Genomic DNA, 25,668 nt, shown 5'->3' with positions numbered 1-25,668 from the left:
CCACGTCTTATTCCAAGAGGGACATTCGCGTCGGATGTGCGTGGCAGGTTTGTCGCATCCTGGACAATTGAATTTGATATTGGCGGATGCTGTTGTTTGGGGTTGAGATTTGAATTTAGATCCACCAGCTCTCTGGGATTGCTTTTTCGTGTAAGTTGATCTAGAAGCTGCAACGGTAGTCGTGGGTATGGAGATTGGTCGAAGTACTGCTCCAGTTTGGTTGGAGTTTTCAATCGCAGAGCAAATGAAAAGAATGTTATCTAAGCTCATGTCGGAGAAGCTATCAGAAAACACTTTCTTTTGCATCTCTTTATCACGAAGGCCTCAGATAAGCCGGTCACGGATTCGGTCACCTTGGAGATGTTGACTAAGGGGAAATACGCTCGGAAATACGGTACTCCCTAGCTTACCCTAGTCTGTGCATAGGGTGACCACACGCACCCCCGGCTTTGAGTGTAGCGAAATAATGGTTTACGTACTCAGCAGACTATTGGTCGCGAGAATGGAACTCTTGTCTGTCCAATAGTGGGTTTTTTCATCATTGAAGATATGCTTCTCAAGAATGTCATCAATTTGGATAGAACTTGTAATGTTAAGTCGAGAGCTACTCCACAGCATGGTCCAAGGGCCGATCGAAAAATTCCAACTTGAGTATCTAGGTGCTTTTTGGGAGAGTTGCTGGGCACGGAAGTAATCTGTCCAGTGGAGCTTCCAATCTCGGTACTGTAGTCCAGTCAAATTAGCTCTGAAAGTAGTATAAACTGGATGTTGTCATTTCACTGAACGAAACCAAGCGTATTCTATGTAAAAAGATCCGCTGAATTGGAAAATTATAGCCCCCCCGGCCGGAAACGCCCGGAACATATTGTTATAAACAAAGAACGAAGAAAAAATGGGAAAATGTCGTGTATTTTCACATTTGACTGTCAATATCTCGTTAACTATTGCTCTGAGTGAAAAAATCAATAGTAATGAACTTGTTTAGAATAAAATTTTCTATAGGATACAGTTGATCCGGAACGCTCATTTTCAACTGTTATTGTTTTTTAAGGAAAAAACTGAAAACAGTAATCTCTACAATTAACACTTTGTTATTGTTAAGTAAAATTCATTTGATCTTTTTGAAAATCTGTATTTAGTAACTACTTTTGATAACAAAACAATATGACAAACCAGATCACCGTAGGTTTCATACTCATTGATCAATTAGATCAACAAGTAGAACAAGTTAAAAAGTAATCGTAAACGATTTACATAAAGCGCATTTCCACTTGCATTCATTTCCCATTTGTAAGATGCAACTTTTGTTAAAATCGTAAAAATCCGGCCACAAATATGAAAGATAGCGTTGCACATGGGCAATCCATTGTTGACGTGCTACTTCAATTTCGGTTTATGAGAAGAATTTCATTTCAATGCTTTTCTAAATAAGAAAGTTGGAACTGCGCATGCGCAAACCTAAATTTTAAAACTAATGTTAGATTTTCCTTTGTCCCAAGCGCCTAAGTATCAAATTTCACTTAAATGGTTCCATAGATAAAAAAGTTGGCACTGCGCATGCGCAAAATAAAATTTTGAAACTGGCGCTAGATTTTCCTTTATTCTAAGTGCCTATGTATCAAATTTCGTTTAAATTCTTCCATAAATAAAAAAGTTGGCACTGCGCATGCGTAAAACCAAATTTTGAAATTGGCGTTTGATTTTCCTTTATCCCAAGTGCCTATGTATCAAATTTCGTTTAAATTCTTTCATAAATAAAAAAGTTGGCACTGCGCATGCGCAAAACCAAATTTTGAAACTGGCGTTTGATTTTCCTTTATTCCATGTGCCTATGTATCAAATTTCATTTAAATACTTTTATAAGTAAAAAAGTTTGCAATTCGGTTTATAAATGGTCAAGATGCGAAAAGGGCACTGTGAATTTTGAATCGATTCGATTCAACTTTTGGCATTGCGTATTATATGGCTAAAGCTATGCCCATATTGAATTTCATGCAATTCAGTTCATAACTAACGGAGATTTAAAAGCGATCGAACATTTCTAAACAAAGTTATCGTTCACACGGACAGATAGATGGACAGACAGACAAAGGAACAGACGGACAGACCAACCGGCAGGCGACAGATAGCAATGCAAAATTATAAACGATCTCTAGGATCGTTAATAAACGTGTAAAAGTGTAAAATTATGGAACATGTAAAAAACGGTTTTTTGTTTTTTTTTTTACAATAACTTTTTTTGTAAGCGGTACAGAAAAAATTCCTTCCTTGGTACAAGACTCGACACCATAACGAACCAAATAGCGAAAAAAGTAGAACAATAGCTCTTAAGATAAAAAACTAGTAGCGTCGCAAAGTTAGCGGACGGACGGACGGACGGACGGACAAAGTGCCCACAATAGCGCAGTTTTTTTTATTTTTTATTTTTGTGGAAATGCGCTAAAAAGAGATGCTGTGTCCTTCAAACTGGGGGAGTACAAGAGTGTTCTCAATTTTTTTTATACATATTATAACCCTAAAACAATCTTTTCCAATAATTGTCCCGATGATTCTTGCAAATCGACGTACTGTGCAATTTTTTTTTCAAAATCCGAAGAATTTTCTTAGTTGACAAATGGAATAACTCCCGAAATATAACAAAAACATATAACTCTATAATAGGGGAATGTAAAGCTCTCGAAAAGCCGTACATTAAAAAAAAATACGTCCAAATCCGATTAATAGTTCACGAGAAATCAGCTTTTGACTTTGAAGCCAGTTTTCAAAACAACCAAAAATGATTTTGCAAATCGGGTCGCACCGATCGATTATTTACAGCGTGAACTTTTCTCATGCTTCTAGGTATTTCACCAAAATGAATGATTTTTATTAATCCGAATGCCAAGGGCCGATTATAGAGTCACTTTTCTTGTTAAATCTTGGAAGCTATTCGATTTGTAAGTTAACTAAAAAAATTCTACAGTCCGTTGATTTGCAAAAATGATCGGGACAATTATTGGAAAAGATTGTTTTACGGTTCCACTATGTATAAAAAAATTGGGAACACTCTTGTACTCCCCCAGTTTGAAAGACACAGCATCTCTTTTTCTACTTGTTTATTTAATTAATCAAAAAGTATGAAACCTACGGTGATTTGGTTTGTCGTATTGTTTTGTTATCAAAAGAAGTTACTAAATACGGATTTTCAAAAAGATCGGAAGAATTTTACTTAGTACTAACAAAGTGTTAATTTTCGAGATTACTTTTTTACATTTTTCCATAAATAAATAACAGTTGAAAATGAGCGTTCCCGACCAACTGTATCTTATAGAAACTTTTATTCTAAACAAGTTCATTTCTATTCATTTTTTCCCTCCGAGCAATAGTTAACGAGATATTCGAAGTCAAATGTAAAAAAAACACGACATTTTCCAATGTTTTCTTCATTTTTTGTTTATAACAATATGTTCCGGGCGTTTCCGGCCAGGGGGACTATGATTTTTTGAATAGCGGATTTTTTTACATAGGAAGAGGAAGAGCTTTGCTGATTCAGGGCCTGGATGAAAACGCGCATGAGTTCCTGTGGGTCCACAATTTGTACCTAATAATTGGGTGCTTGGTTAGCCGCTGATTTCGATCTCCTTCCTCTTGCCATTTTGACAGGGAAACAGCAACAAACTTTCGCAAAATCGCTTATTTAATTAATCGCTAACAGCATCGCTTCCACATAGAATACTTAATCGACCTCAAAAGGATCGTCACGGATGATTTGTCCTCAAGAATCATGATATTACGCATAAATGTAATCTTCGTCGCCTAAATGCTGATCTACCAAAATAATCATAATTATGTGACGTCATAGAAAAGCGATTACTGTGACACCGCCTTGATAACCTCTCATTAAAGCATTCGGGTAATTCTTATAATTATCTCCACGCGATGGTTCAATAATCGACTGTCGTAGATCACAATTCACACTTAAAATAGTATTATTACTAAACGAAAAATGATCACAAAGAGAAAAACTGACCGACTTCCAGCGATGAGTAGTGCTTCAAACGATCCGTAAGGAATTTCTGAGCGTTAATTGAATTGTAGATGCTTCATTCTAGAAAGATCCAGGAAAGATGCCAAAGAACTAGAATTTTTAAAACAAGAGAGTCGCTGTTGACCATTATACTCGAAGGTAGAAACGGCAAAGCGATATACAACGTATTTCCGGGAATATTCTTGCTTGGCATGCTTTATTCTGCTTTAAAGGATTACCAGCGCGAAGGAAGGCAATGCCCCAGATTATTCATTTTAAAAGCTACAGATCTGTTGTAGGCCTTACTTCGGTACCAGACTTTTACGGAGCTCTTTTGCTCAGTTTGATGTGGCCGCGATGATTTGGATCCCCATGTTTGGGTCGTGTTTGCTTGTCTACTTTTTTTTTGCGCTTTGGAAGCAAGGCCGCCAGCAAACCAAATGGAAATGTATGCAAGCTGCACCACTTGGAAATCACCCAAGTTGAATTTCAGGTCAATGGGATAAGCTGTTCGTTTCAGTTTTTGGGTTGTATGTGCTGGTACTACCCCATCTTGTTGCATTTGTGACTGTCAGCAACAATCTGGGCCCCGCCTCATCCCTTGCAGTTATGCTGGAAATGGTGACTTCATCTGGGTATCATATTTCTTCATTTATTAGTGTTTTAGGTAAGGTTATTAATGAAATCCTACGCTTTTGTACGCAGCAATACCAAGTCGTTGGAACACAAACAGGGTGGTCTTTGTCCTTCTTTTTCGCATTACCTGTACTTCTTGTTCGCCCCTACGCTAATTTACAGTGATAATTACCCAAGGTTTGTAAGGTAAAAGCAGTGAAAGCATCATCACTACTATTTCAGAACTAACAAGATTCGATGGAGTTGCATTGCTATAAGCTTTGCAGAAATAACTGCAATAATTCTTCTGCATAGCGTCCTTGTGGAAAACACCTACGTGTATTACTTACAGAACTACGGAAAAAGAAGCTACAGCTTTCTGGAGATCATTACGTGTATCGTGGAATGCGCTTTTTCGGGCCATGTTTCACTAATAATGATATTCTATAGCTTTCACAGCTACTTTAACGCTACCGCTGAATTGACCAGGTTTTCGGACCGACTTTTTTATCTGGTAAGCGCCCGTTTATCAAGCAGATACAGGAGTGTTCATTCCAGGATTGGTGGACAGCTGAAAACCTGGACGAATTTCTGAGGGGATGGAGTTACTTCGTGCACGAGTGGTTACACGTTTACATTTACAGAGATTGCCACGAAATTTTGTTCCCAAGCAGAAAACTCCTAGCAAAGATAGTTGTTCTTGTCCTATCGGGATACTTTCACGACCTCATATTGTGTGTAGCAAGCCGAACGTTTCTTCCATTGACCATCATAGAGTTCGTTTCATTTGTGTGGATGCGCGTATTTCTGACAAACAAGATGATACTAGGATTATTAGGCATGGAAGTAAGCTGCGCGTTCACGATTTTGATGATGGAGTATTACGCCCGTTTAAACTGTCCAATGCCAAATGCTGGCGTTATTCAATACCTAATGCCACGATTTCTTTATTGTTAACGTCCCATTACAAATTAGTCTGGACTCTCAAGACTGCGAGTTGTGAGAATGTTCCTTGTCTACCTCGTAAACGTGTAATCAATAAAAGAAGAAAATATATTCCATCCACAACAAGCGTTAAATAATTTCGTACTTTTAAACTTGTGAGTTGTGAGTTCTGTATGCACAGTGATGAGGTTGCTTGTAGACATAGCAAACGCAATCAATCAAAGGAGAAAAGATGTTTCATGTTCTACAACCCCTCAATGGGTTCAAAGATCGTAAGTAAAACATAATTGCGCCCCTATGAATTGGTGTAAGGATAATATGCAAAATAATAAGTAAGTTTCAAAACCGCGAGATATGAGAGTGAGAAGATTGTCTGCGGGCCCAGTGAACATTATCGATCAAAGAAGAAAAGATTTATTACAAGAGTTACACCCCTCTCAATCGGTGTAAGGATAATAAGTAAAACAAAGTTTCCATTAAAAAAAAAGTATTCTCAAAAGGTTGTGAGGTTTGTATGCGCACTGGGCAGTGAGACCCAGTAAACGTAATTATTTGAGTAAGAAGGGATATAATCCACGTACTACCAGAATTACACCCCTTTGAATTGGTGTAAGAATAAAATGATTATTATATAGGAGTGGTCCCTGTCGGTTCCTGCACTGCGACCTTTACCTGTATCTTTAACAAAGTCCAGGAAATTAGGGGGAACCCTCGTTACTTCCTCTTGACTAATTTTTTCAATTCCAAGTAGACGTTCCGTTGCCTTTGTTTATCGTTACCATTGGCAAATGATGTGTGGTGATTATGTCAATTCTGTCGCGAGTTTAATCTTCACCCTACTTAGCTTTAAGATGGACGATGCTAATTCCCCAGGGTTTCCAGAAAGATCTTGGAATGGTTATGTTCTGGAATTTTCGACTGCGACGTACTTTAGCTTTGTTGGCCCTTTTCTACGTGAAAAGAGAATGAGGTTTGCTTTTGTTGGATTCATAGACAAGCCCTCTTCTTCGCACGATGTCTGCACTAGATTTAAAGCTCCCTGTATCACAACTGATACGGTCTCCTCAAATCTGCCACGCACCACAATCACTATGTCATCTGCATAGGGAACTGTGGTATTTATAGCCCGCCTCACTTAATCTCCTCAGCGGGCCGTCTATCACGAAACGTCACAGTAGCGGAGAGACAACTTATCCTCGTGCAACCCGAACCATTGCAGAGCCGTTGTTAAGCGAGGCTGTAATATTTCTATGTTCTAGCATGGCATGGATGCATCTAGCAGATAGATTCTGCAGAGGGTATTGTTGAACGTCCCTTCTGTATTTAAAAACGCCACTAGAGCCACCTCCTTACAGGAAATTGCCCTTTTAGCTACATCCAATACTCTGTGGATAGCAAGTTCACAGGATTTTCCCGGAGAAAAGAGACTGATGAGTCTAAACGGCTTGACCTGGGCGTATGCGACACGCCCAGGACTTTTACGTCCCTCCACGCCATAGGTATGTATCCCGGGGCAAAACTTGCCCTTAATAACGTACATAGTGTGGAGGCTAGCAGGTCGAGGACTTGTAGTAGATCAGGAAAGATTCCATCCATCCCTGGGGATTCATACGGATGGAAAGTCTTCGCTGCCCACCTCACTTTGGTTGGGTTTACTATCTGTCGAGCAAAAACCCAATCTCCTCTGCTCCCTTTACAAGTGGTTCCAGAGTAATTGGTTCGCCCGCGTGATTTTGAGTATTTGATACCGGACAGTGTGATTGAAACAAAAGCTCCAAGATCTCCTTGATGTCTGTATAACCCCCCTTAATTTTCTTCAAGGAACCGATTCTACACTTTGTTCAAGGTTCTTTGGCACCTTCTGAAATTTGTTCAATTTTCTCTTACCTACTGAAGCGTGGTGGTTGGCCCACCTGGTTGTGGTTTCCCTGAGGGCTCCTCAACTGCTGTGGCCTCTTCGCAACTCCATGCCTCATCTGCATCCATCTTCGTCTTGGAGAGGAGTTTGAACGTCACTCTGGTGAAGTACATGTAGGGTCGATGGCCCCAATCTTGTTCCAGGAAGTATGGTCCAGAAAGACAATCAAAGTATGTCCCTTGGATTCCCCCTTCCTGTCCACCACCCATCAATTCCTGGTTGTGACCAGATCCTTCTCCTTGATCCACGGGCATCCAGGCGTGGGAGGTTCCTCGCTTCGACGAATCGAAGTTTCGCACCCTCCCATGGAGCTCAGACCTCAATGAATTCAACGATACCTGGTTTGCGCTGTGATTAACAGTGCGTTCCCCCTCGGTGACGACACACCCTCAATTTGGCCGAAACCGCCCCAATGGCGTCGACTCTGTCAAGGATCCAGGTTCTGATTCGCCATGTCTCCTCTTCTAACAGCCTTCCCTCCAAGTCATCATGGGCAAAATCCAGTCTGATGCCTGTAGCTGCTTAGGTAAAGGTTCTGGTATCCTTTACGGTCCCAGTTTTTGCCTTCTTCGAGCAACTTGCCATGGGAGAGCTGCCATCAAGCCGGTGCTGCTTTAGCGTCCCAGTTCTCAGTGAAATCTCGGCAGGTGCGTTGCCTAGTTGCTTAGAACTCCAAGGTTGCTCCACTTCAGGTTGTATATAGCCGTTTATGTTCTATCTTACATTGTTTTAGCTCCCGGCGCGCTGCCCGGAGCATTTTCTAAGTTCTCCAGTACCAGGGGCTCCGGGTTGTTTTATTCCACGACTATTGGGGGAAAAAATATCCACGCTCGCGGTGCTCCCTTCAGATGGCTCAGGCGACGGATTGGCTCCCGGTACTCCGAGGTTAAGGCCGATAGTTGCTATTCAGTCCCTTAGGATTTGGGTTACCTGCTGAGGTTGTCTCCTCTTGGTCCGGGCGATAAACTAGAGGCCCTCGCACCATTCTGAGCTTCCCAGCTTCAGCACCGTTTAACACCGTGCTAGTCCTTAACCACGATACGACATCCGGGCGAGATAGCTGGTTCGCGATGCTGTCTTTGGTTGCTACGATCCTCTGTTTCATAGTGGCGAGCATCCTTATCTCTACCAGGGATGTGGCGCATGCAGATTTTTCGATATCCCCGTCGTCGCAAAACCTTGATTTTCATTTTTTTTAAATATAATCGCTCACCCTATTGAAAAAAAGGCTAAAGATGATAACACTTTATCATTGTGACTCGTTATCACTCTTCGTTGATATTAGTCGTAAATAACACGTTATCAATTCACTTAAACGTTGTAAGGAGAACAGTTCCCTTCATTTGTTAGTCATTGACATACAAGTGATGAAATTAAAGGACAAACATGCCGAGGGTAAAAATCCAGCCGCTAGAGACTTCAAACCAAGGGAGTCTTTACTAACCGTGTTGGGGAGAGGGAAGAACTTCCAATTCGTGCTTAACCTATGTTTCGCAAGCTGCCTCTCCTCTGTGCTTTCCTACGCCTTAAAGGACTACGAACGTGAAGGATGGTAAGTGTGTTCTTAAAGCAAGTAACATAAATCTGCCACATTTAGGCCCTATTGTGGAACGAGACTTTTACGGAGTGCATTTGCTGGGCTTCATGTGGCCCTACTCATCTGGTTGTACATGTTCCTGAGCAGTCTGGGAGTATATTTTGCTTTCATCTGTTGGGCCCATCTACGGAAACAGGTCCAACGCAAACGTATGTATGCAACCACCCAGAATACGAGATGTTTACCACTCCACCCACTTTCAGCTCTACTTGACACCACTTTTGCATCCCTATATCTACTGTACACGATTGCACTACAATATTATGCAACTAAGATGAATCTCACTTCCGGTTTAGGCGTAATATCCTCCCTGGCTTTGATGATGGAGATGGTCTACACATCAAATTGCTAACTACCAACGTTATTCTTGTCTTGTAGGTCAGGATCGTAATGAAAACGCACTCGTTTATTCGCACTAACGCACCGAAATGCTGTAATTCCGATAAAAGTGGACCAGGTCCAACCTTCGCTCGCTACTTGTACTTTCACTTTGCACCAACTTTACTGTACAAAGACGTCTATCCAAGGTACGACGTGATCAGCATCCCTACAAAGCTCTGAATAGCCGAATTACAGATCCAAGTGCATACGTTGGGGTTTCATTGGGTCCTGCTTTTCGGAAATTTTAATAATTGTAGTCCTCTCAAGCGTACTCTTCGAAAATTCGTACATGTACCACTTAAGAGACTATGGACTGAGGAAGTACACGTTTTTAGAAATTTGCACCATTGCAGTGCAATACTTCTACCTGGGTTACGTTACGTTATTCTTCGCTGGCTATTTATTTTTGCACACTTATTTTAACCTTACGGCTGAGTTTCTTAGATTTGCGGATCGTCAGTTTTACGAGGTAAACATGCAACAGTTATACCACGAGTATCACAATTGATTTTAGGATTGGTGGACGTCGGTAAATTTAGACGACTATTTTAGGAAGTGGAACCCCATTGTATACGAATGGTTATATGTGTTTGTATACAAGGAGTGCCGTGACCATTTTGCTCCAGAAAAAACGCAGTTCGCCAGGCTACTGACGCTACTTCTGTCTGGACTCTATCACGATTTCATTATGTGCATTTCGTGTCGGTTATTTATGCCGTTTTTTACATTCGGGTACGGTTTCATCTTTTTATTACGAAGCTTAAAGGGCAAACGATCTTTGGTTGTTTCATATGGTATTCAAGTGAGCATGGGATTTACCATATGGACGATGGAGTATTATGCAAGGCAAAATTGTCCGAGAGTGCAGGATGGAATACTGGATGTTCTGATACCGCGTTTTGTTTACTGCTAGTTTTCTTTAGCCTTTAATGTTGCACTACGTATGTTAGTAAAATTAGTTTAGTTTCCAGTATTGCGACATACAGGGTGATTCCTATAGTACCTGCCACCGTTTGGGAGCGTATAGGGGTTGCCTAGGGGAAGTCTTTTCATATAGGACACTTGGGGTCGGAAATCCAAAATAAGGGCGCCAGAACCAAATTTATCTTCTGGAATTTCACGCCTGTATGTAGGCAACCCAACCGACCGACGTTCCGCGCGGAGCGATGCAGAGCGAGTTAGCGCGAGGAAGCGACATGGGAGGGAAGGAGGGAAAACGACAGTCAAAAGCAATAACGTTTACAAGTGTTCAACGTGGCCACCGTTGTTCTCAATGCACTTCCTACATCTAGCCAACCACTCCCCTCGAACTCGCGTGAAGACTCCTATGTCCTGGCGTACAGCCTCTCCGGCCATGACGACGCGCGCAATTAAGTCCTCTTCGGATTCGACGGGAGTCTCGTAGACGTGCGCTTCCATCACACCCCACAAGTAAAAATCTAATGGGGTGATGTCGGGCGAGCGGGCAGGCCACTCCACCGCACCTCCACGGCCGATCCATCTGTCCGGATAGGTTTGGTCCAAGTGTTCCCTCACCTGCCGCCCGTAGTGAGCAGGGCACCCATCGTGCTGGAACCAGTGGTCCCAGTACAAGTTCACTGGAACATCCATTAAAAGTTCTGGTAGCACCTCGCGCAGGAAAATCAGGTAATTATGGGCATTTAGACGCGGAGGGAGGATGTAAGGCCCCAGTAGGTTGTCCCCCAGGATGCCAGCCCAAACGTTTAAAGAAAACTTGTCCTGGTATCCTCGCGTAAACGTTTCATGAGGATTGTGCTCCGCCCAGTAGTGGCTGTTACGAGGATTGAAGGTCCCCTCTCTTGAGAATCCTTTCTCGTCAGTAACTAGCACGCTCCTCAGAAAGTTCGGATTAGCTTCTTCCTCCTGGACGACTAAGTTGCAGAATTCCAGCCTCCTTTCATGGTCACCCGGCCGTAACTCTTGCACTTTCTTAAACTTATAGGGGTGTAAGTTGTTGTTGTTGGCGATGTTCCGCACTGTGTGTTGACTACAACCCACCTGATCTGCTACAAGTCGAGTGCTAGTACGCGGGTTTGCCTCGAAACGTTCCAACACATCCTCCTCTAAGGCATTTACGAACGGGCGATCGCGATCACGGGCGCTAGTGGGCTGCGAAATAGGAGGAGGTCGGTGTAAACAAACAAACTTTTCGAAATGGGTGCTTAAATGACCCAAGTATCGATGTGCATTACGAATCTGTGTGTAAAGTTAAGCCTCCGTCAGCTTACCTGCAATTGCCCTGTCTCGCACAGTCGGAAGTGAACTTCTTGAAAGACCTGTCTGCAGGGTAACTGACGGTTTGGATACCGCTCAGCGTACGCTCGTCGTCCAGCTCGTGCGTTACCATTTGCCAATCCGTACATGAAGTGCATGTCCGCGTATTCCGTGTTAGTAAAACGTGCCATAGTGTTTATTCACTTGATACGCGTCGTTGCAGACGGGATTTCGTGGGTTTAAATTAAACAAAATTCTGACAAGTGTCAGCCACACATCGCCGCCTGAGATCGCTCCGTGTGCACCGCCGGCCGGTTGGGTTGCCTACCTACAGGCGCGAAATTCCAGAAGGTAAATTTACTTAAAATTACTATAAGAATCGCCCTGTATAAAGTCTTCTTTCACTATCGGTTATTGGCGTAACATTCTACTTTCTTTCATCGCTTTTGCTTCTCGTGCATGTCACTTTTATTAGCTTTTCTATACGAATGTGATTAGTGTTTAAAAGTAATTTGACAGATCGGTAGCTATTAGACTAAGCGATGCAGGAATAGCACGATAGTATGAATATAATGCCGAAAACCTGAGTTTTACTATATTCCGTTGCCGAGATTTCGATAGATTTATAAAAAGCTTAAAAGGTGCCCGAACAGCCGACAGTGATAAGCTGCAAAAAATGGAAGAGCCTTAAGAGAAAGTTAAACTCTAGCAATTTGTTACCATCTGGGCCAGTCAATTGTGTTCGTCCAATCCAATCCAATGTGATTTCCCCAAAGAGATTGAGGTCTTCGTGATTGCGATCAGGAATATTCTTCGACGTTTGGCATCAAAGCTCACTTGCTAAGCTGTGCATCTCAAACTCGGAAATGATTTTCATTCCCTGCATCTCCAAATTGCTGTAGTACTCGAACTTGAAGTTAAAAATCACTTAAATTAAGTTTTCAAATACTTTCAAGAACTTTAGGAGAAGTAGTATTGACCGTTAAGCCCTTTACTGACCAACAAACCTCTAATAGCACGGGGTTTAAGAGCTTTTAATAAATTTTAAGTGGGCGATATCAGTAATGTCTATACAAAAGTTTTCTTATGGAAAACATTCCTACTGTTTTAAAAAATTAAAAAAAAGTTTTCGCCTTAATAGTCCAGTAACTTTGCTCCTAAAAATGGGGGGTACCAAGCGTCAAATCCGGTAGTTCTGATTTTTTGTGGGATTGCTTATGTTGTTAACCCAATGTATAATTCAAGTTTTCGACCTCGAGCGGCGAACGCAACATAGTCAAATGTACTAAAAACCGAGGAATTTTCGTTTTCTTTTCAGATTTTGACGATTTTAACCCTGAAGGACCAGTTTTTCGCCAATAACGGTTCAATAAGTTTTCAAAGCAGACCAAATTTGCTATAATTTAAGCCCACATCCGTTTGTATAGGTGTAATAGATTCCGAGATAATGCTTTTCAAAGATTGTCAATTTTTCGAATTCAAAAATCTTTCACAATACTTTATGGGTGACGTTTCTATTCTGTTTTACACAGATGCCAAGAATGGGCGGTATTACGCTGAAAAATGAAACGAATAATGAATTTTGTAAGGTGGTAGTTTCTGTTGCCAACTAAACTGTCGAACAATCATTAGCTGTTAATGTCAAAGATCCAAGAGTGTAATCGTTTGACTTAGTTCTGTTCAGTTCAGTGCTCGATATTTTTACTTTACAATAATTTGATGCCGTTTTTTATTTTCCCTGATTTTTTTCTGATCTAGAAATGGTGGAGGATGTATTGTGGAGAGATGTTACACAAGATATTGATAATCCAGCCACAAGGCTTTCAAGTGAGGAAATGGACGATGCTCAACCGTGCTCGTCCAAGAAGGGACAATATACTTAGATGGAAGTCAAACAAAATTTCTTTTTATAAAATGATTGTTTTGAAGTTTAATTAAGAATATCATTTATACCTCTCGTTTTCTTTTATAGAAAGTGCTAACAATTTTCGATTTTAAAAAAATCGATAAACTTTTAAAAGCAATATCTCGTAAACTATTACGTCTATAGAAACGGTCGTAGCCTCAAATTGTAATAGCTATTTGTGTATTAAGAGCGCAAAATGATATATTGTCGATTGAAAGAGACAGTTGACGCGCGACGAAGGAGCGCGGCAATCTCTTGAAATCGACAATCAATTTGCGCTCGAATTACACACAAGGTTTTTTCTACAATCGAGCAGTTCACATATTTCAAATATTTCAATTTTTCACTCAAATCATTTTAATCTTATGCCCAAATGAAAGATGTCATTTACTCGTTGTCATTGGATACTCTGAGCAATGCATATTTAATTTATAGTTTATAATTGGGAGAGCGAGCGTTTTTTCTATTTTGTCGCTTATAAGCGACAAAGTGACATTCCTCGAAAAAGATGACGTTTGCGTTGTCAAATACGAGCGCAAATGCCTACTTTGGATATCGATTGTAGAAAAACAATTTAGTCTACTTTCAAAGCGTATTCATTAGTTATTTTCGACAAACTGGTCCTTTAGGGTTAAAATCGTCAAAATCTAAAAGAAAACGAAAATTCCTCGGTTTTTAGTATATTTGACTATGTTGCGTTCGCCGCTCGAGGTCGAAAACTTGATTTATACATTGGGTTAACAACATAAGCAATCCCACAAAAAACAGAACTACCGGATTTGACGCATGGTCTGATGTATATAGTTACTGGACTACACATTCTATAAGAAAATTTATTTTCCGGGTCGATTTGAGACAATTTTTTTTTCGGCGCTCAAAAAAAGGCAGTGTATAACCTTCCTTTTTTACCAAAAATCGACTGCACCAAAATTTCTCGGGAAAACAATTTTTCTTATTAATTTTGGCGCGTAGAATCTAAAACAATTCGTACTTTTTCGATCGGACTTCTCAATCAAAAGTTATGGACTAGAAACCAATTTCGAAAGAAAAACCAAAGGGCTGTAACTTTTGAACTAGTAGCCTAATCTTGGAACTGTTTGAAATTATGGATCCTACAGGCCACATTCTATAAGAAAATTTTTTTTCCCGGGTCCATCTGAGACAATTTTTTTTTCGAGGCTCAAAAAAAGGCAGTGTTATAACCTTCCTTTTTTACCAAAAATCTACTGCACCAAAATTTCTCGGGAAAACACTTTTTCTTATTAATTTTGGTGCGTAGAATCCAAAACAATTCGTACTTTTTCGATCCGACTTCTCAATCAAAAGTTATAGACTAGAAACCAATTTCGAAAGAAAATTCAAAGGGCTGTAACTTTTGAACTAGTAGCCCAATCTTGGAACTGTTTGAAATTATGTATTCTACAGGCCACATTCTATAAGAAAATTTTTTTCCGGGTCGATCTGAGACAATTTTTTTTTCGGGGCTCAAAAAAAGGTAGTGTATAACCTTCCTTTTTTACCAAAAATCGACTACACCAAAATTTCTCGGGAAAACACTTTTTCTTATTAATTTTGGTGCGTAGAATCCAAAACGAATCGTACTTTTTCGATCAGACTTCTCAATCAAAAGTTATAGACTAGAAACCAATTTCGAAAGAAAATTCAAAGGGCTGTAACTTTTGAACTAGTAGCCCAATCTTGGAACTGTTGAAATTATGGATTCTACAGGCCACATTCTATAAGAAAATTTTTTTTCCGGGTCGATCTGAGACAATTTTTTTTTCGAGGCTCAAAAAAAGGCAGTGTATAACCTTCCTTTTTTACCAAAAATCGACTGCACCAAAATTTCTCGGGAAAACACTTTTTCTTATTAATTTTGATGCGTAGGATCCAAAACAATTCGTACTTTTTCGATCGGACTTCTCTCAATCAAAAGTTATGGACTATAAACCAATTTCGAAAGAAAATTCAAAGGGCTGTAACTTTTGAACTAGTAGCCCAATCTTGGAACTGTTTGAAATTATGGATTCTGCAGGCCACATTCTATAAGAAAATTTTTTTTCCGGGTCGATCTGAGACAATTCTTTTTTCGGGGCTCAAAAAAAGGCAGTGTATAACCTTCCTTTTTTACCAAAAATCGACTGCAGCAAAATTTCTCGGGAAAACACTTTTTCTTATTAATTTTGGTACGTAGAATCCAAAACAATTCGTACTTTTTCGATCGGACTTCTCAATCAAAAATTATGGACCAGAAACCAATTTCGAAAGAAAATTCAAAGGGCTGTAACTTTTGAACTAGTAGCCCAATCTAGTACTCCCCGAAAGGTCATGTAACGATCTATGTATGTGTACAAAGGAAAATAAGTTATGGCATAAATATTATTATAAATAATAAACTTAGTCTGCGCATGCGCCCACCTGAAGTTTACAATATGCGATATGTTTGCAATTACTAAATTACTAATTACTAAATATCTTTAAAACTGTAGGAGTAGTAGTAGAGGTTTCTGATGGACGGAGGGACGCATGAATTCATAATAGCGCCTTCCAACCTGAGTTGGAATATGCGATAAACGTTATACATTTTTAGCGCATTTTTAAGAATTAAAAAAAATGTGCTATTGTTTGCTTGTTGTGCGTCCGTCCGTGTCCGCGCCCACTTCTGCGGTTTTGACCCGCTTTCAGGAGAATTCCTAGAGTCCTCGTTTTTTTGCAATAGGTAGGATTAAAATGCAATGAGGGACGAAAAGTGGCAGTACACAGCATCTCTTTGAATTTGGGAGGCAGTAATTTCCTCATAACGTTCAGTTTATATGAACCTGGCAAAACATGTAATAATTAATAAATGGGAGCATTTAATTCAAGAATAAGGCACTTAATTAGCACCTAATTAGCACCTAATTATGCAATATGTTTGATTGTGTTCTGCTGATCTTGCTCTGCTAAGTTCATGGACATTCTGCTGATGTGCTGTTACAGCCTTGCCCAGGTCTTGTGATCTCTGCCCGGAGACAACCTCACAAAAGTAGATGATTTGTTCCGCTGTCTCTTTCTACTCGAATGTGACATGTGTTTTCCTCACCTACCCCGATTTTATTGAAATGATATCCCAAGGGACTGCCCCAGTGATCAGGTCTATCTATGATATTACTTCTGCTGAGGGTTAGCTAGTCTCCTGGAAAGTAATCAGTTGCTTAGATTGTCTTACACCCCGGAATTAGGAGGGTGAGTTGTTTTGTATATTTTAGTGTTGAAATGGATAAGGAACAAGCGTTCCAAGTAAAATAACCAGGAAGTTGGCCAGTTTAGAGGGATACTGTTCCAGATGGAAGAGTAAATAATTGCACCAAGTTCAATTCGGTGCCAAACACTGCGCACCAAGGCCGAGAAGAAGAGGGAGCTAATACCCGAGCTTGAAGTGGACATTCTGGAAAATGAGAAGAGCTTCTCACATGCATATTTGACAGAGGATTCAAAGGCTGTTGAGATTATTAGTGGATTCTGGATCAAAAGCTCACAGCAGCTGAACCTCCCAAGGCAAAAGCGAAGGCGGGATAACGGTCCAGTTACACCCAAAACAACAAAGTGATTAACAACAGAAGTAATCGTTCTGTAAGCTGATTCCACTCTGACCAAATCCAAGGCTCAATTGACGTACTTCTGGGAGCAGAGGAATACGCCAAGGTCTTACTCACTGGAGTCGTGAAAGAAGACGACTTGTTGGGTCAACAAAACGAACTCGGTTGGGTGATATTCCTATAGGACGGCAGCAGCTGTTCAGTCCACAGAAAACTACAACAATTAACAGAAGACGGAAAAGAAGACTATCCAAAGGCAGCCCGAGGCACAATGCAGAACGTCTACGGGGACGACATCTTATCTGATGCCAACAGCATGCATCAAGTTATCCAATTACCAAAAGGAGGGTTCAAGTTCCTTAAACGGGCGGCTAACAAAAAAGATATACTAACCACCACTCCCATGGACGAAAGAATAATTTAGTGCAGTTCCAGAAGGCATTTATAACTTCGATGAAACATCCGGACGTCGCACTAGGGAAATAACAGAGGAAACAATTAAAACTTTGAAGGAATTTACTATTGTTCTGTATGACTCCGGAGCAGGCGAAATCTACTACAAAAGACCAAAAAAAAAAGTAAGGTTATGCCCTTTGGAGGGAATTAGCTTCTGTGATGCATCAAATATGTTTGTTTCATTGATCGACTATGTTCAGAAGATTTACTATATACCTACAAAGCGCGAAAGAAAATTCGCATATTCCACATTATGATTTAGGAATTTCTTCTGCTTCCGAGCCTTTGTAAAATGGAAATAATAAACTCGTGGCAAAGGATTTTCCTCTGTCAGTAGTTTTCTTTTGTATACTTGACCAAAACTCTTTTCCACAATCCAGTATTGGAGTATCCTGAAAAGACAGTTATGCTATTAATTCCTTAATCCTCAAACATATTTTCGTCTGATCTTCCACAGAATTTCTCTTGAAGACATAGGAACTGCCTGTATGCTCTAGTAATTCAAGAGACGTCAGAGAATTTCTTCTTCTTCTTCAACTCATGATTAACTTTTGCGTTCATGGCGTGTGCGTTGGAGTTTGAGCAATAGATCACAGGCAACTCTACGTTAAATGTTAAGTAAAAGTCGAATGTTCTTTGTTCTTATTGAATGCTATATTCCTTATTATCCATCTACCCATAAATTAAATCCACAAATACGTACCTAAGCAAGGATTCTATTAGCATTAGTTTATCCGGAGAATAAAGTTATAGGAAGGACAGAGAAGTGTAATTAGACCGTCATTAGAGTAAAGTGATCTTTGTCCCTTCAATTGCGTTAACGTTCTCAGGTTTTTATGATAGATCTCACGGTAAAAACATTGATATAAGTACACGACCATGACCTCCATTACTGCGCGCCTAAAATACAGCGCATACTACTCCTACGTTATCTAAGAAACGATAAAAAAAACCTCAGTTATGATTTAGGCACCGTTAAATCCACCATGTTCTTTTATATAGCAATCATCGTCTTAATTTACGTGCTAGTCCATGCGTTATGGCAGCCTTTCAAGTATTGGAAAAGAAGGAATATACCCCAACTTAAACCGACCCCGTTGGTAGGAAACTTTGGCCCACTACTAAGGCGTCAATGCTCAATTGCGGAGTTGGTTCAGGATATTTACAACTCTCATCCAAACCACAGGTTGACTTTCGCCAACTCATGGCGATTGTTGCATTTTGTTTGTTCTTTCAGGTACTTTGGGGCTTATCAGTTTTTCCTACCCACTCTAGTACTAAAAGATCCCGAGCTCATCAAGAAGGTCGCCGTGAAAGAGTTTGATACGTTTCCCGAGCACAGAACCGTAGCGCTCGAAGAGGTCGACTCCCTTCTGGCGAGCAACATATTCTTCATGAAAGGTAAGCGAAGACGGGCTGGTGTGATGGGTGGTTGTTATCGTTTTGCAGGAGGAGAGAAGTGGCACGTTTTGAGATGCGCGCTAAGTCCCGCCTTTACCAGTAGCAAATTGAAAGCTATGTTTGCTCTAATGCAGGAGTGCGCCCAACAGTTTGTAGAATACTTCGAAAATCAAACGGGGGTGATCACTTTGGAAATGAAGGATGCGTTTACACGTTACACTAACGATGTAATTGGAAGCACGGCGTTTGGAATCACCTGTAACTCGCTCAAGGATAGGGATAACACTTTTTATGCGATGGGTTTGCAAGCCACCAGTATAACGCTGTTCCGAGGGTTGAGGGTGTTTATGCAAACCATTAGCCCGCGGTTGGCGAAGGTACGAAATGTCCCTCTGGACTGTGAGTAACTGCCAGTTTTAGATATTCCAACTGTCCATCGTGCCCAAATTTATCGAAACTTACTTTGTGAATATTATACGGGAGAGCATTTCCATAAGAAAAGAGAAAGGTATCGTTCGTCCTGACATGATTCACCTACTGCTCGAAGCGAGACAAGGTAGGTTGAAGTATGACGATGTTGGGGAGGATTCCGGATTTGCCATCGCGCAGGAGTCCGAGGCGAGGAAATCGCACGGCGCGTTAAAAGCGTCGATCACCGATGAGGACATTGCAGCCCAGGCGTTCTCCTTCTTCCTTGCCGGATTTGACACCTCCGCCACCGCTATGTGTTTCGCCGCGTATGAGTTGGCGGTTAACTGTGATATTCAAAGAAGGCTGCAAAGTGAAATAGACACGTCCTTAGCCTCCAATCAAGGAGAAATCACATTCGAGGCAGTGCTTGGGTTGGCTTATCTCGACCAAGTCGTTTCGGGTAGACCCAGAAATTTGGGAATCGTTTAAGAATTGCAGTTTTTTTAGAAACTCTTCGGAAATGGCCGCCTATTACATTCACCGATAGAAAATCCGTAGCGCCTTTCACAATAGAAGCTAAGCTTCCTCACGAGCAGACTACACACTTTGAAGCGGGCACGGTATGTTGGATTCCCATATACGCCATCCACAGAGACTCGTTGTACTACCCTGATCCTGGCGTGTTCGACCCTGAAAGATTCCACAAGGACAATCTGCACAAAATCAAACCTGGCACTTATCTTCCGTTCGGAATGGGGCCTAAAAACTGTATTGGTGAGTCCATCGAGTAGGTACTGTGACCAAGATCCGTTTTTTGTAGCCTCGCGGTTTGCAATTCTGGAAACTAAGTTGATTTTGTTCAACATTTTAAGCAAATTCAACATTGTCCCAGTAAAGGAGACCAAAATTCCTTTCGTTCAAGGGAGAAACGGCCTGTTTCTGAGCGCGGAGGGAGGCTTCTGGTTGGGATTGCAACACAGGGAGAGGTACATAAATAATATTGGTAATTATAAATAATGTATCCGCTCGGTCTTTTCTAGGTGATGGTTGGACGCTGGGGTCGCACATTTTTGTCATTGCACCATGAATAGACTTAGCCAGAAGATCATGCACTCTCTGTACACGACATTCATTCAAGGATTGCTAGTAACCAATGAACTGCTCAGTAAATTATCAAATGAGCTGTTATAAACCATAGAGAGCGTCACAGCACTTAAATAAAAAATCATATGTACGGAAATATTACTTATTGAAATTAATATTTCAAATAAATTTACATTCTGTTCTCAATATATGCTTTGTTTTGCGATTTTTTGTTGTTATAAAACTGTAATTGTAAGGCTACGACGTTAATGATCGTGAAGAATATCAATGTCATAAGAAAACTCCTAGATCGTTGTAGATTCCAAGATTTCGGATTCGTGGAAAATTAACAAACTGTTGTGACTACAATTTAGAGCAAGTGCTTACTGAGGAGTTTCACGGAATAATAAACAGTAACAAAGTTCAGCAAGAAACGTATTTACATTCGCAGTTCAAAGCTAATTTCCACTGATAAGTAATATTAGCCACCGAAATTGAGCCATTGTAATCAAGAAAAAAATTCTCTTTGCAGTAATATCCAATACCCAAAAAATTTGTCACGACATTTTTGACAAAATCATGAACACAAAAAAAAACAAACGAAATCCTTTTTTTTTCTCTACTGAACGAAATGCTTCCTTATAATTATTAACAATAGTATTACAAAAAAAACTTAAAACTACATGTTAGTATTATGTACAAAAATAATTAAAATCAATGCAGTATGAAAAAGAAATTATGGAAGCATTCGAGGTAAGTAGGTAATGGATTTTCAAAAATTTGATGTGCATAGGTAAAGTTCAACAGATAGCTGGACAGCGCTTGTTTTGTGAAGATAAGTATGATAATGATTGGACGTATCTCTGACCTTTTGTCTTTACAGCTCCAACCTCTCAACATGTGAAATTCCTCTGGCTATACAAGATGTACATCCGGATTGGAGGGATGCTAATAGATGGCAATAATGTAGGCTCCTGACTGGGAGATAATAGTTCTGACTTCTGACCGTTACTTTCGATATTTTTTAATTATATCGAAATAAGAAAATCGGGATATAGCTAAAATAGAACTTTCAATAGAAACTTTATTGCCTACATTTGTTTACTTACGGTTTATGTTCAACCCTATTTCGTCTTGTGGAAAAATTTCCACTAGTGACAATATTTAAATTATAAAAAACTGGTACGCTTCTGAAACGGATTACATTTAAATTACTTGTTACTTAGAATTAATTTACTTACGCTCAGAAGTCAGACTAATACTTAATTAAATGAAACAATGGATCCGTCAATTGACGACAAATAATTTAAATTATATCGCATACGCAATGCAACTGCAATCGCTGAATAACGACAAAAATATGTTTAAATTGTTGTAAATTTCCCAAATAAAATAATGTTTATAATAAATAACAAGAATAAGCCTAGTAGTGCCATCTATATTAAATGTGTCCATTTTTGTAAGGGAAAACTGTACAGTAGTCCGTTACAAATTCACTATCGGCGAGTTTCCTTCAAAGAAAACTGATCTGATAACATCTGTATTATTACCATTTGTGTCCATCCATCCAGCTGTAACTAAATATTAAGGGCTTCCGCCCATTGCACGAGCAAGAAGACTTATAGTATATTAAGTATGGAGAACGGTAAGGGATTTTTACCGTTCGCAGACAATTGTTTGGAGGGGGAGCGGAGTGGTTTAACTCCGTGTGGCAATAGTTTCCTTAAATTTCAATCACAGACAGATTTGAACCTCATTAATTACAAAACCGAGAAAGAATCCCTCTAGCTATAGACGTTGTCTAGTATAAATACAGTCACATCAATCACGCAGGTGGCCACCCATTGCAAAGCTTACGTCTTTTTATTCGCATGAAGATGAAAATATAGTAGCATAATTTGTGTACACCTCACATATTCTTGATACTTAAACACAGGTGCTTCTGTATTCCATAAGGTCTAAGATTCAACGAAAATTCATAATTTGACGATGATGATGGCAAATAATGCTATCGAATACTTGTCAATGTCACAAATACTTGATTTGGAATATGTAATGACTAATCTAATCAGCTCTGCCACGACAACTAAGCGATAAATGCTCAGAATGTACAGTGTTTTGGGAAACAAGTGTCTTGCTCGTCTTGAAACATCATACAATAAAATATAAGGTGCAAAAGAGAGAAAGGGCAATATATTAATATATTAGAAACCCGGTGAGTTATCTTGTAGAAGCTACTTCCTAATCAGCTAAAGTCAAAGTCTGTTTATTCAATTAAAATTCTTCACCATGGATCACTAGATAAGTCTTTCAACTTTCCGAGTAGCCTTGAGTGTTCAGAATCTCGGGGTTTGAAGAAAAGGCTTACAAAGTAGATGCGGCAATGAAATCAAATGGCAAACATGCGGAAACCAGAGACCCATCCAAAAAGGTCTTCAGCGAAAGGGAGTCCCTATTAACCGAACTGAAGAAGGATAAACACTTTCAGTACGTGTTTAACTCATGTCCCGGGATCTTTTGCTTTTCTATGTTGTATTCCGCTTTCAACGACTACGAACGCGATGGATGGTGAGTGTGAGTGTACCTAGAGGAATCACCGCGATCATGAATTCTAGGGCTTACTTTGGGAGCCGACTGGTACTGGCTGCATTCGCCCGGTTTCATGTGGCTCTTTTCATCTGGATGGGCATGTTTCTGAGCTGTCTTGGCGTATATTTCGTTTTTGTGTGTTGGGCAAGTCTACGGAAGCAAACCCAGCATAAAAGTATGCCAGGAAAAATTTAACGTATACTACTTCGATAAGTTACAGAATTAATTGATGGCATCTTTGCTTCTCTGTATCTACTGTACGCGATAGGACTACAATGCTGTGTTATTAAGATGAACTTCACGTACGGCTTGGGCGGGGCATCCTCCATTGCTTTAACTATGGAAATGGTAGAGCTTTCTGTCCGAAAATGTGACTGTGAACTCATTTTTATGTTGTAGATTAGAATTTTAATGAAATCGTACTCGTTCATTCGTACGACAGTTCCCACACACTTGGGTGCCGGAGGAAAAGGTACAGATCTTTCCTTCGCAAGATACCTCTACTTTTTATTCGCACCAACGTTGTTATACAGAGACGTCTACCCAAGGTAATTAAGCACTAGGCTTTCAGAACACTGAACTACTGTTGTATTCCAGATCTAAACGCATACGGTGGGGTTTCATTGTAACCTGCTTAGTGGAAATGGTCATGATTATACTTTTTGCAAGCATACTTCTTGAAAATACTTACATACATCACTTTAGGGATTATGGACTAAAGAAATTTACTTTTTCCCGTATTTGCGCTATATCATTGCAATATTTTGTCGTTGGCCATATTACACTGATTTTGATTTGCTATTTTTGGATGCATAACTATATGAATATCACTGCCGAGCTTCTTCGGTTTTCGGATCGAAAATTTTATGAGGTAGGTATGTCCGTGTTATGGCCATTGTTATAATTACAACGTTATACGTCCCTAAAAGCCATTGCTTATACAGAGGGGAGTTTTGAACAATGCACCATAGGGATTCTGCCCAAAAGATTTTCAGCTCTTCCTTTTATGTAGAGGAATATGCGTACCAGATTTGATTCCTTTCCGTTCAGCCGTAACGGACAGACTGACAGACAGACCGACATCATCGAAATTTCTCTTATAAAAGTTGGGGGTCATTTTTACCCCAATTCAGTACCTCCCTTACTGACCTGCCGGTGGTAAAAAGAAGCATCTTGATGGGGATTTTGTGCGAAATATTTTACTTACGGACAAATAAGACTGCTAGCAATTGGACAAATAACAGTTTAGCAGAAGAAAGTTTCCTCCAAGTTCAAATTTCTCCAAAATTTGCAGGAAACAAATAAGAAATAGTGATTTCTTCCCTTTGCAGATGTCTTCTCATTATTTATGACCAAAGAGATAGAAGGGGTAGGATTCACTTCAATAAAATGCTTATACATATTCTTCATAGTGGTAAAAAAATAAAGGATGCTGTTTTTCTAGGACTGGTGGACAGCGAGCTCTGCAGACGAATTTCTCAGGAAGTGGAACATTGTGGTTTACGAATGGTTACACCTTTTCATCTACAAGGATTGTTACGAACATCTGGCACCAGGCAGAAGGGAACTTTCCAGATTTGTGACGCTATTGCTGGCAGGATTCTATCACGATCTCGTCATCTGCGTCTCGTTTAGGTTATTTTTGCCTATGTTTACGCTGGCGTATGTCAACTTAATTTTAATTCGCAACTTAAAAAGTGGGAGGATATTTGCGACTTTCTCTGCTAATGAAGTGATTTTGTTCCTTACCATTTACACGATCGAATATTACGCGAGGGAAAACTGTCCCAGTGCATCTCAGAGTGTTTTAGATGTCCTGAAACCACGGTTTCTTTACTGTTAAATATAAAAGTTTAAAGAAAGTGTAAGAAAACTAAAACCTAAAAGTTCGTAAATTAGTCAGGTAAACTAGCTCTGATCTGTCACCGGTAAAAAGCATCATTAAATAGTTTGTCTAATGATTACAGCGCATTATTGAGTCTAGAACATAAAAGATGTTAATAAAAACTAGTAGCTATTGAATTATTTTCCTTTTAAAACTGTGGTAGGGTAGTTGATTTGTGTTGTGATCAAATAGAAGAAGACCGACGAAAGCTCTGAAAGCTTTGAAACGGTTGAAAGAGTGAAATCCTTATGCTTTGAAGTAATTGAAGGTATTTTGAACTGTTGAAAGCTGCAATAAACGCTAAGAAATGCTCTCTAACCCTCTAAAAACCCCTACAGATCTTAACCTTTTTTATCTGTCTACCATCCGCCGGTCAGCCGGTGACTAGCATCGACCGACCGCTTTATATAATTGAAAGGGGAAGGGCAACCTTTCGCATCTTGCATAGACCGCATCTTTGTTATCAACCGCCGATTAACTTCGAACGCCTTTTTTCTATCAATCGGTGATTAATAAGTGCAATAAAAATGTAGTAAGAAATCTTCAGAAGTATATATTATACTTTGTTAGTATTTCAAGATCGAATATTGCTAGTCATCTGTAAATAATGTACATATGAATTATGTAAGATAGATAAATAGATACTTTATTTCCACGTTCGC

The 25,668-nt window shown here is 39.9% G+C and overlaps 4 protein-coding genes and 1 long non-coding RNA gene across 9 annotated transcripts; 4 read left to right on the top strand and 1 right to left on the bottom strand.

Annotated features, from left to right (window-relative positions):
- The first annotated feature begins 3,884 nt into the window (after nt 1-3,884).
- Nucleotides 3,885-5,692, top strand: LOC116177749 (sterol O-acyltransferase 2-like). 2 transcript variants are annotated; one of them, XM_031496829.1, is made up of 7 exons: nt 3,885-4,044; nt 4,092-4,259; nt 4,306-4,454; nt 4,500-4,627; nt 4,674-4,819; nt 4,865-5,135; nt 5,180-5,692. In XM_031496829.1, exons 1-7 carry the CDS (start codon nt 3,986-3,988, stop codon nt 5,576-5,578), a joined length of 1,320 nt encoding a protein of 439 aa, XP_031352689.1. In that variant the 5' UTR covers nt 3,885-3,985; the 3' UTR covers nt 5,579-5,692. The 2 variants fall into 2 exon arrangements, with proteins under 2 accessions (XP_031352689.1, XP_031352690.1); XM_031496830.1 differs by having other exon boundaries at nt 3,899-4,025; nt 4,078-4,259.
- A 3,054-nt stretch (nt 5,693-8,746) lies between these two features.
- LOC116177750 (sterol O-acyltransferase 1-like) lies at nt 8,747-13,795 on the top strand. Of its 2 annotated transcripts, XM_031496832.1 has the most exons (7): nt 8,747-9,036; nt 9,082-9,230; nt 9,285-9,412; nt 9,460-9,608; nt 9,658-9,931; nt 9,977-10,194; nt 13,456-13,795. In XM_031496832.1, the coding sequence occupies exons 1-7, from the start codon at nt 8,852-8,854 to the stop codon at nt 13,499-13,501; spliced, it is 1,149 nt and encodes a 382-aa protein (XP_031352692.1). In that variant the 5' UTR covers nt 8,747-8,851; the 3' UTR covers nt 13,502-13,795. The 2 variants fall into 2 exon arrangements, with proteins under 2 accessions (XP_031352692.1, XP_031352691.1); XM_031496831.1 differs by lacking the exon at nt 13,456-13,795 and having other exon boundaries at nt 9,977-10,435.
- Nucleotides 12,001-21,890, bottom strand: LOC116177751. Of its 2 annotated transcripts, XR_004146746.1 has the most exons (4): nt 21,774-21,890; nt 21,642-21,722; nt 21,401-21,590; nt 12,001-12,607 (listed from the first exon to the last, which is right to left on the bottom strand). It is a non-coding gene; the product is annotated as an uncharacterized LOC116177751 (long non-coding RNA). The 2 variants fall into 2 exon arrangements; XR_004146745.1 differs by lacking the exon at nt 12,001-12,607 and having other exon boundaries at nt 20,735-21,590.
- Nucleotides 16,042-20,739, top strand: LOC116177747 (cytochrome P450 9e2-like). The gene is made up of 7 exons (XM_031496828.1): nt 16,042-18,823; nt 18,875-19,038; nt 19,087-19,415; nt 19,459-19,909; nt 19,957-20,223; nt 20,270-20,435; nt 20,490-20,739. The coding sequence occupies exons 1-7, from the start codon at nt 18,624-18,626 to the stop codon at nt 20,491-20,493; spliced, it is 1,581 nt and encodes a 526-aa protein (XP_031352688.1). The 5' UTR covers nt 16,042-18,623; the 3' UTR covers nt 20,494-20,739.
- Nucleotides 21,891-22,612: 722 nt separating the features above from the next.
- On the top strand, nt 22,613-25,668 carry LOC116178872 (sterol O-acyltransferase 1-like). 2 transcript variants are annotated; one of them, XM_031498503.1, is made up of 7 exons: nt 22,613-22,747; nt 22,834-23,100; nt 23,148-23,296; nt 23,342-23,469; nt 23,521-23,669; nt 23,719-23,992; nt 24,566-25,668. In XM_031498503.1, exons 2-7 carry the CDS (start codon nt 22,916-22,918, stop codon nt 24,962-24,964), a joined length of 1,284 nt encoding a protein of 427 aa, XP_031354363.1. In that variant the 5' UTR covers nt 22,613-22,747; nt 22,834-22,915; the 3' UTR covers nt 24,965-25,668. The 2 variants fall into 2 exon arrangements, with proteins under 2 accessions (XP_031354363.1, XP_031354365.1); XM_031498505.1 differs by having other exon boundaries at nt 22,621-22,747; nt 22,859-23,100.

The sequence above is a fragment of the Photinus pyralis genome, unplaced genomic scaffold (genome assembly GCF_008802855.1).
Source record: "Photinus pyralis isolate 1611_PpyrPB1 unplaced genomic scaffold, Ppyr1.3 Ppyr1.4_LG8, whole genome shotgun sequence".
Taxonomy (NCBI): Eukaryota; Metazoa; Arthropoda; class Insecta; order Coleoptera; family Lampyridae; genus Photinus; species Photinus pyralis.
Note: the sequence above shows the minus strand (reverse complement) of the source record. Positions and strands in the feature narration are given on the sequence as shown.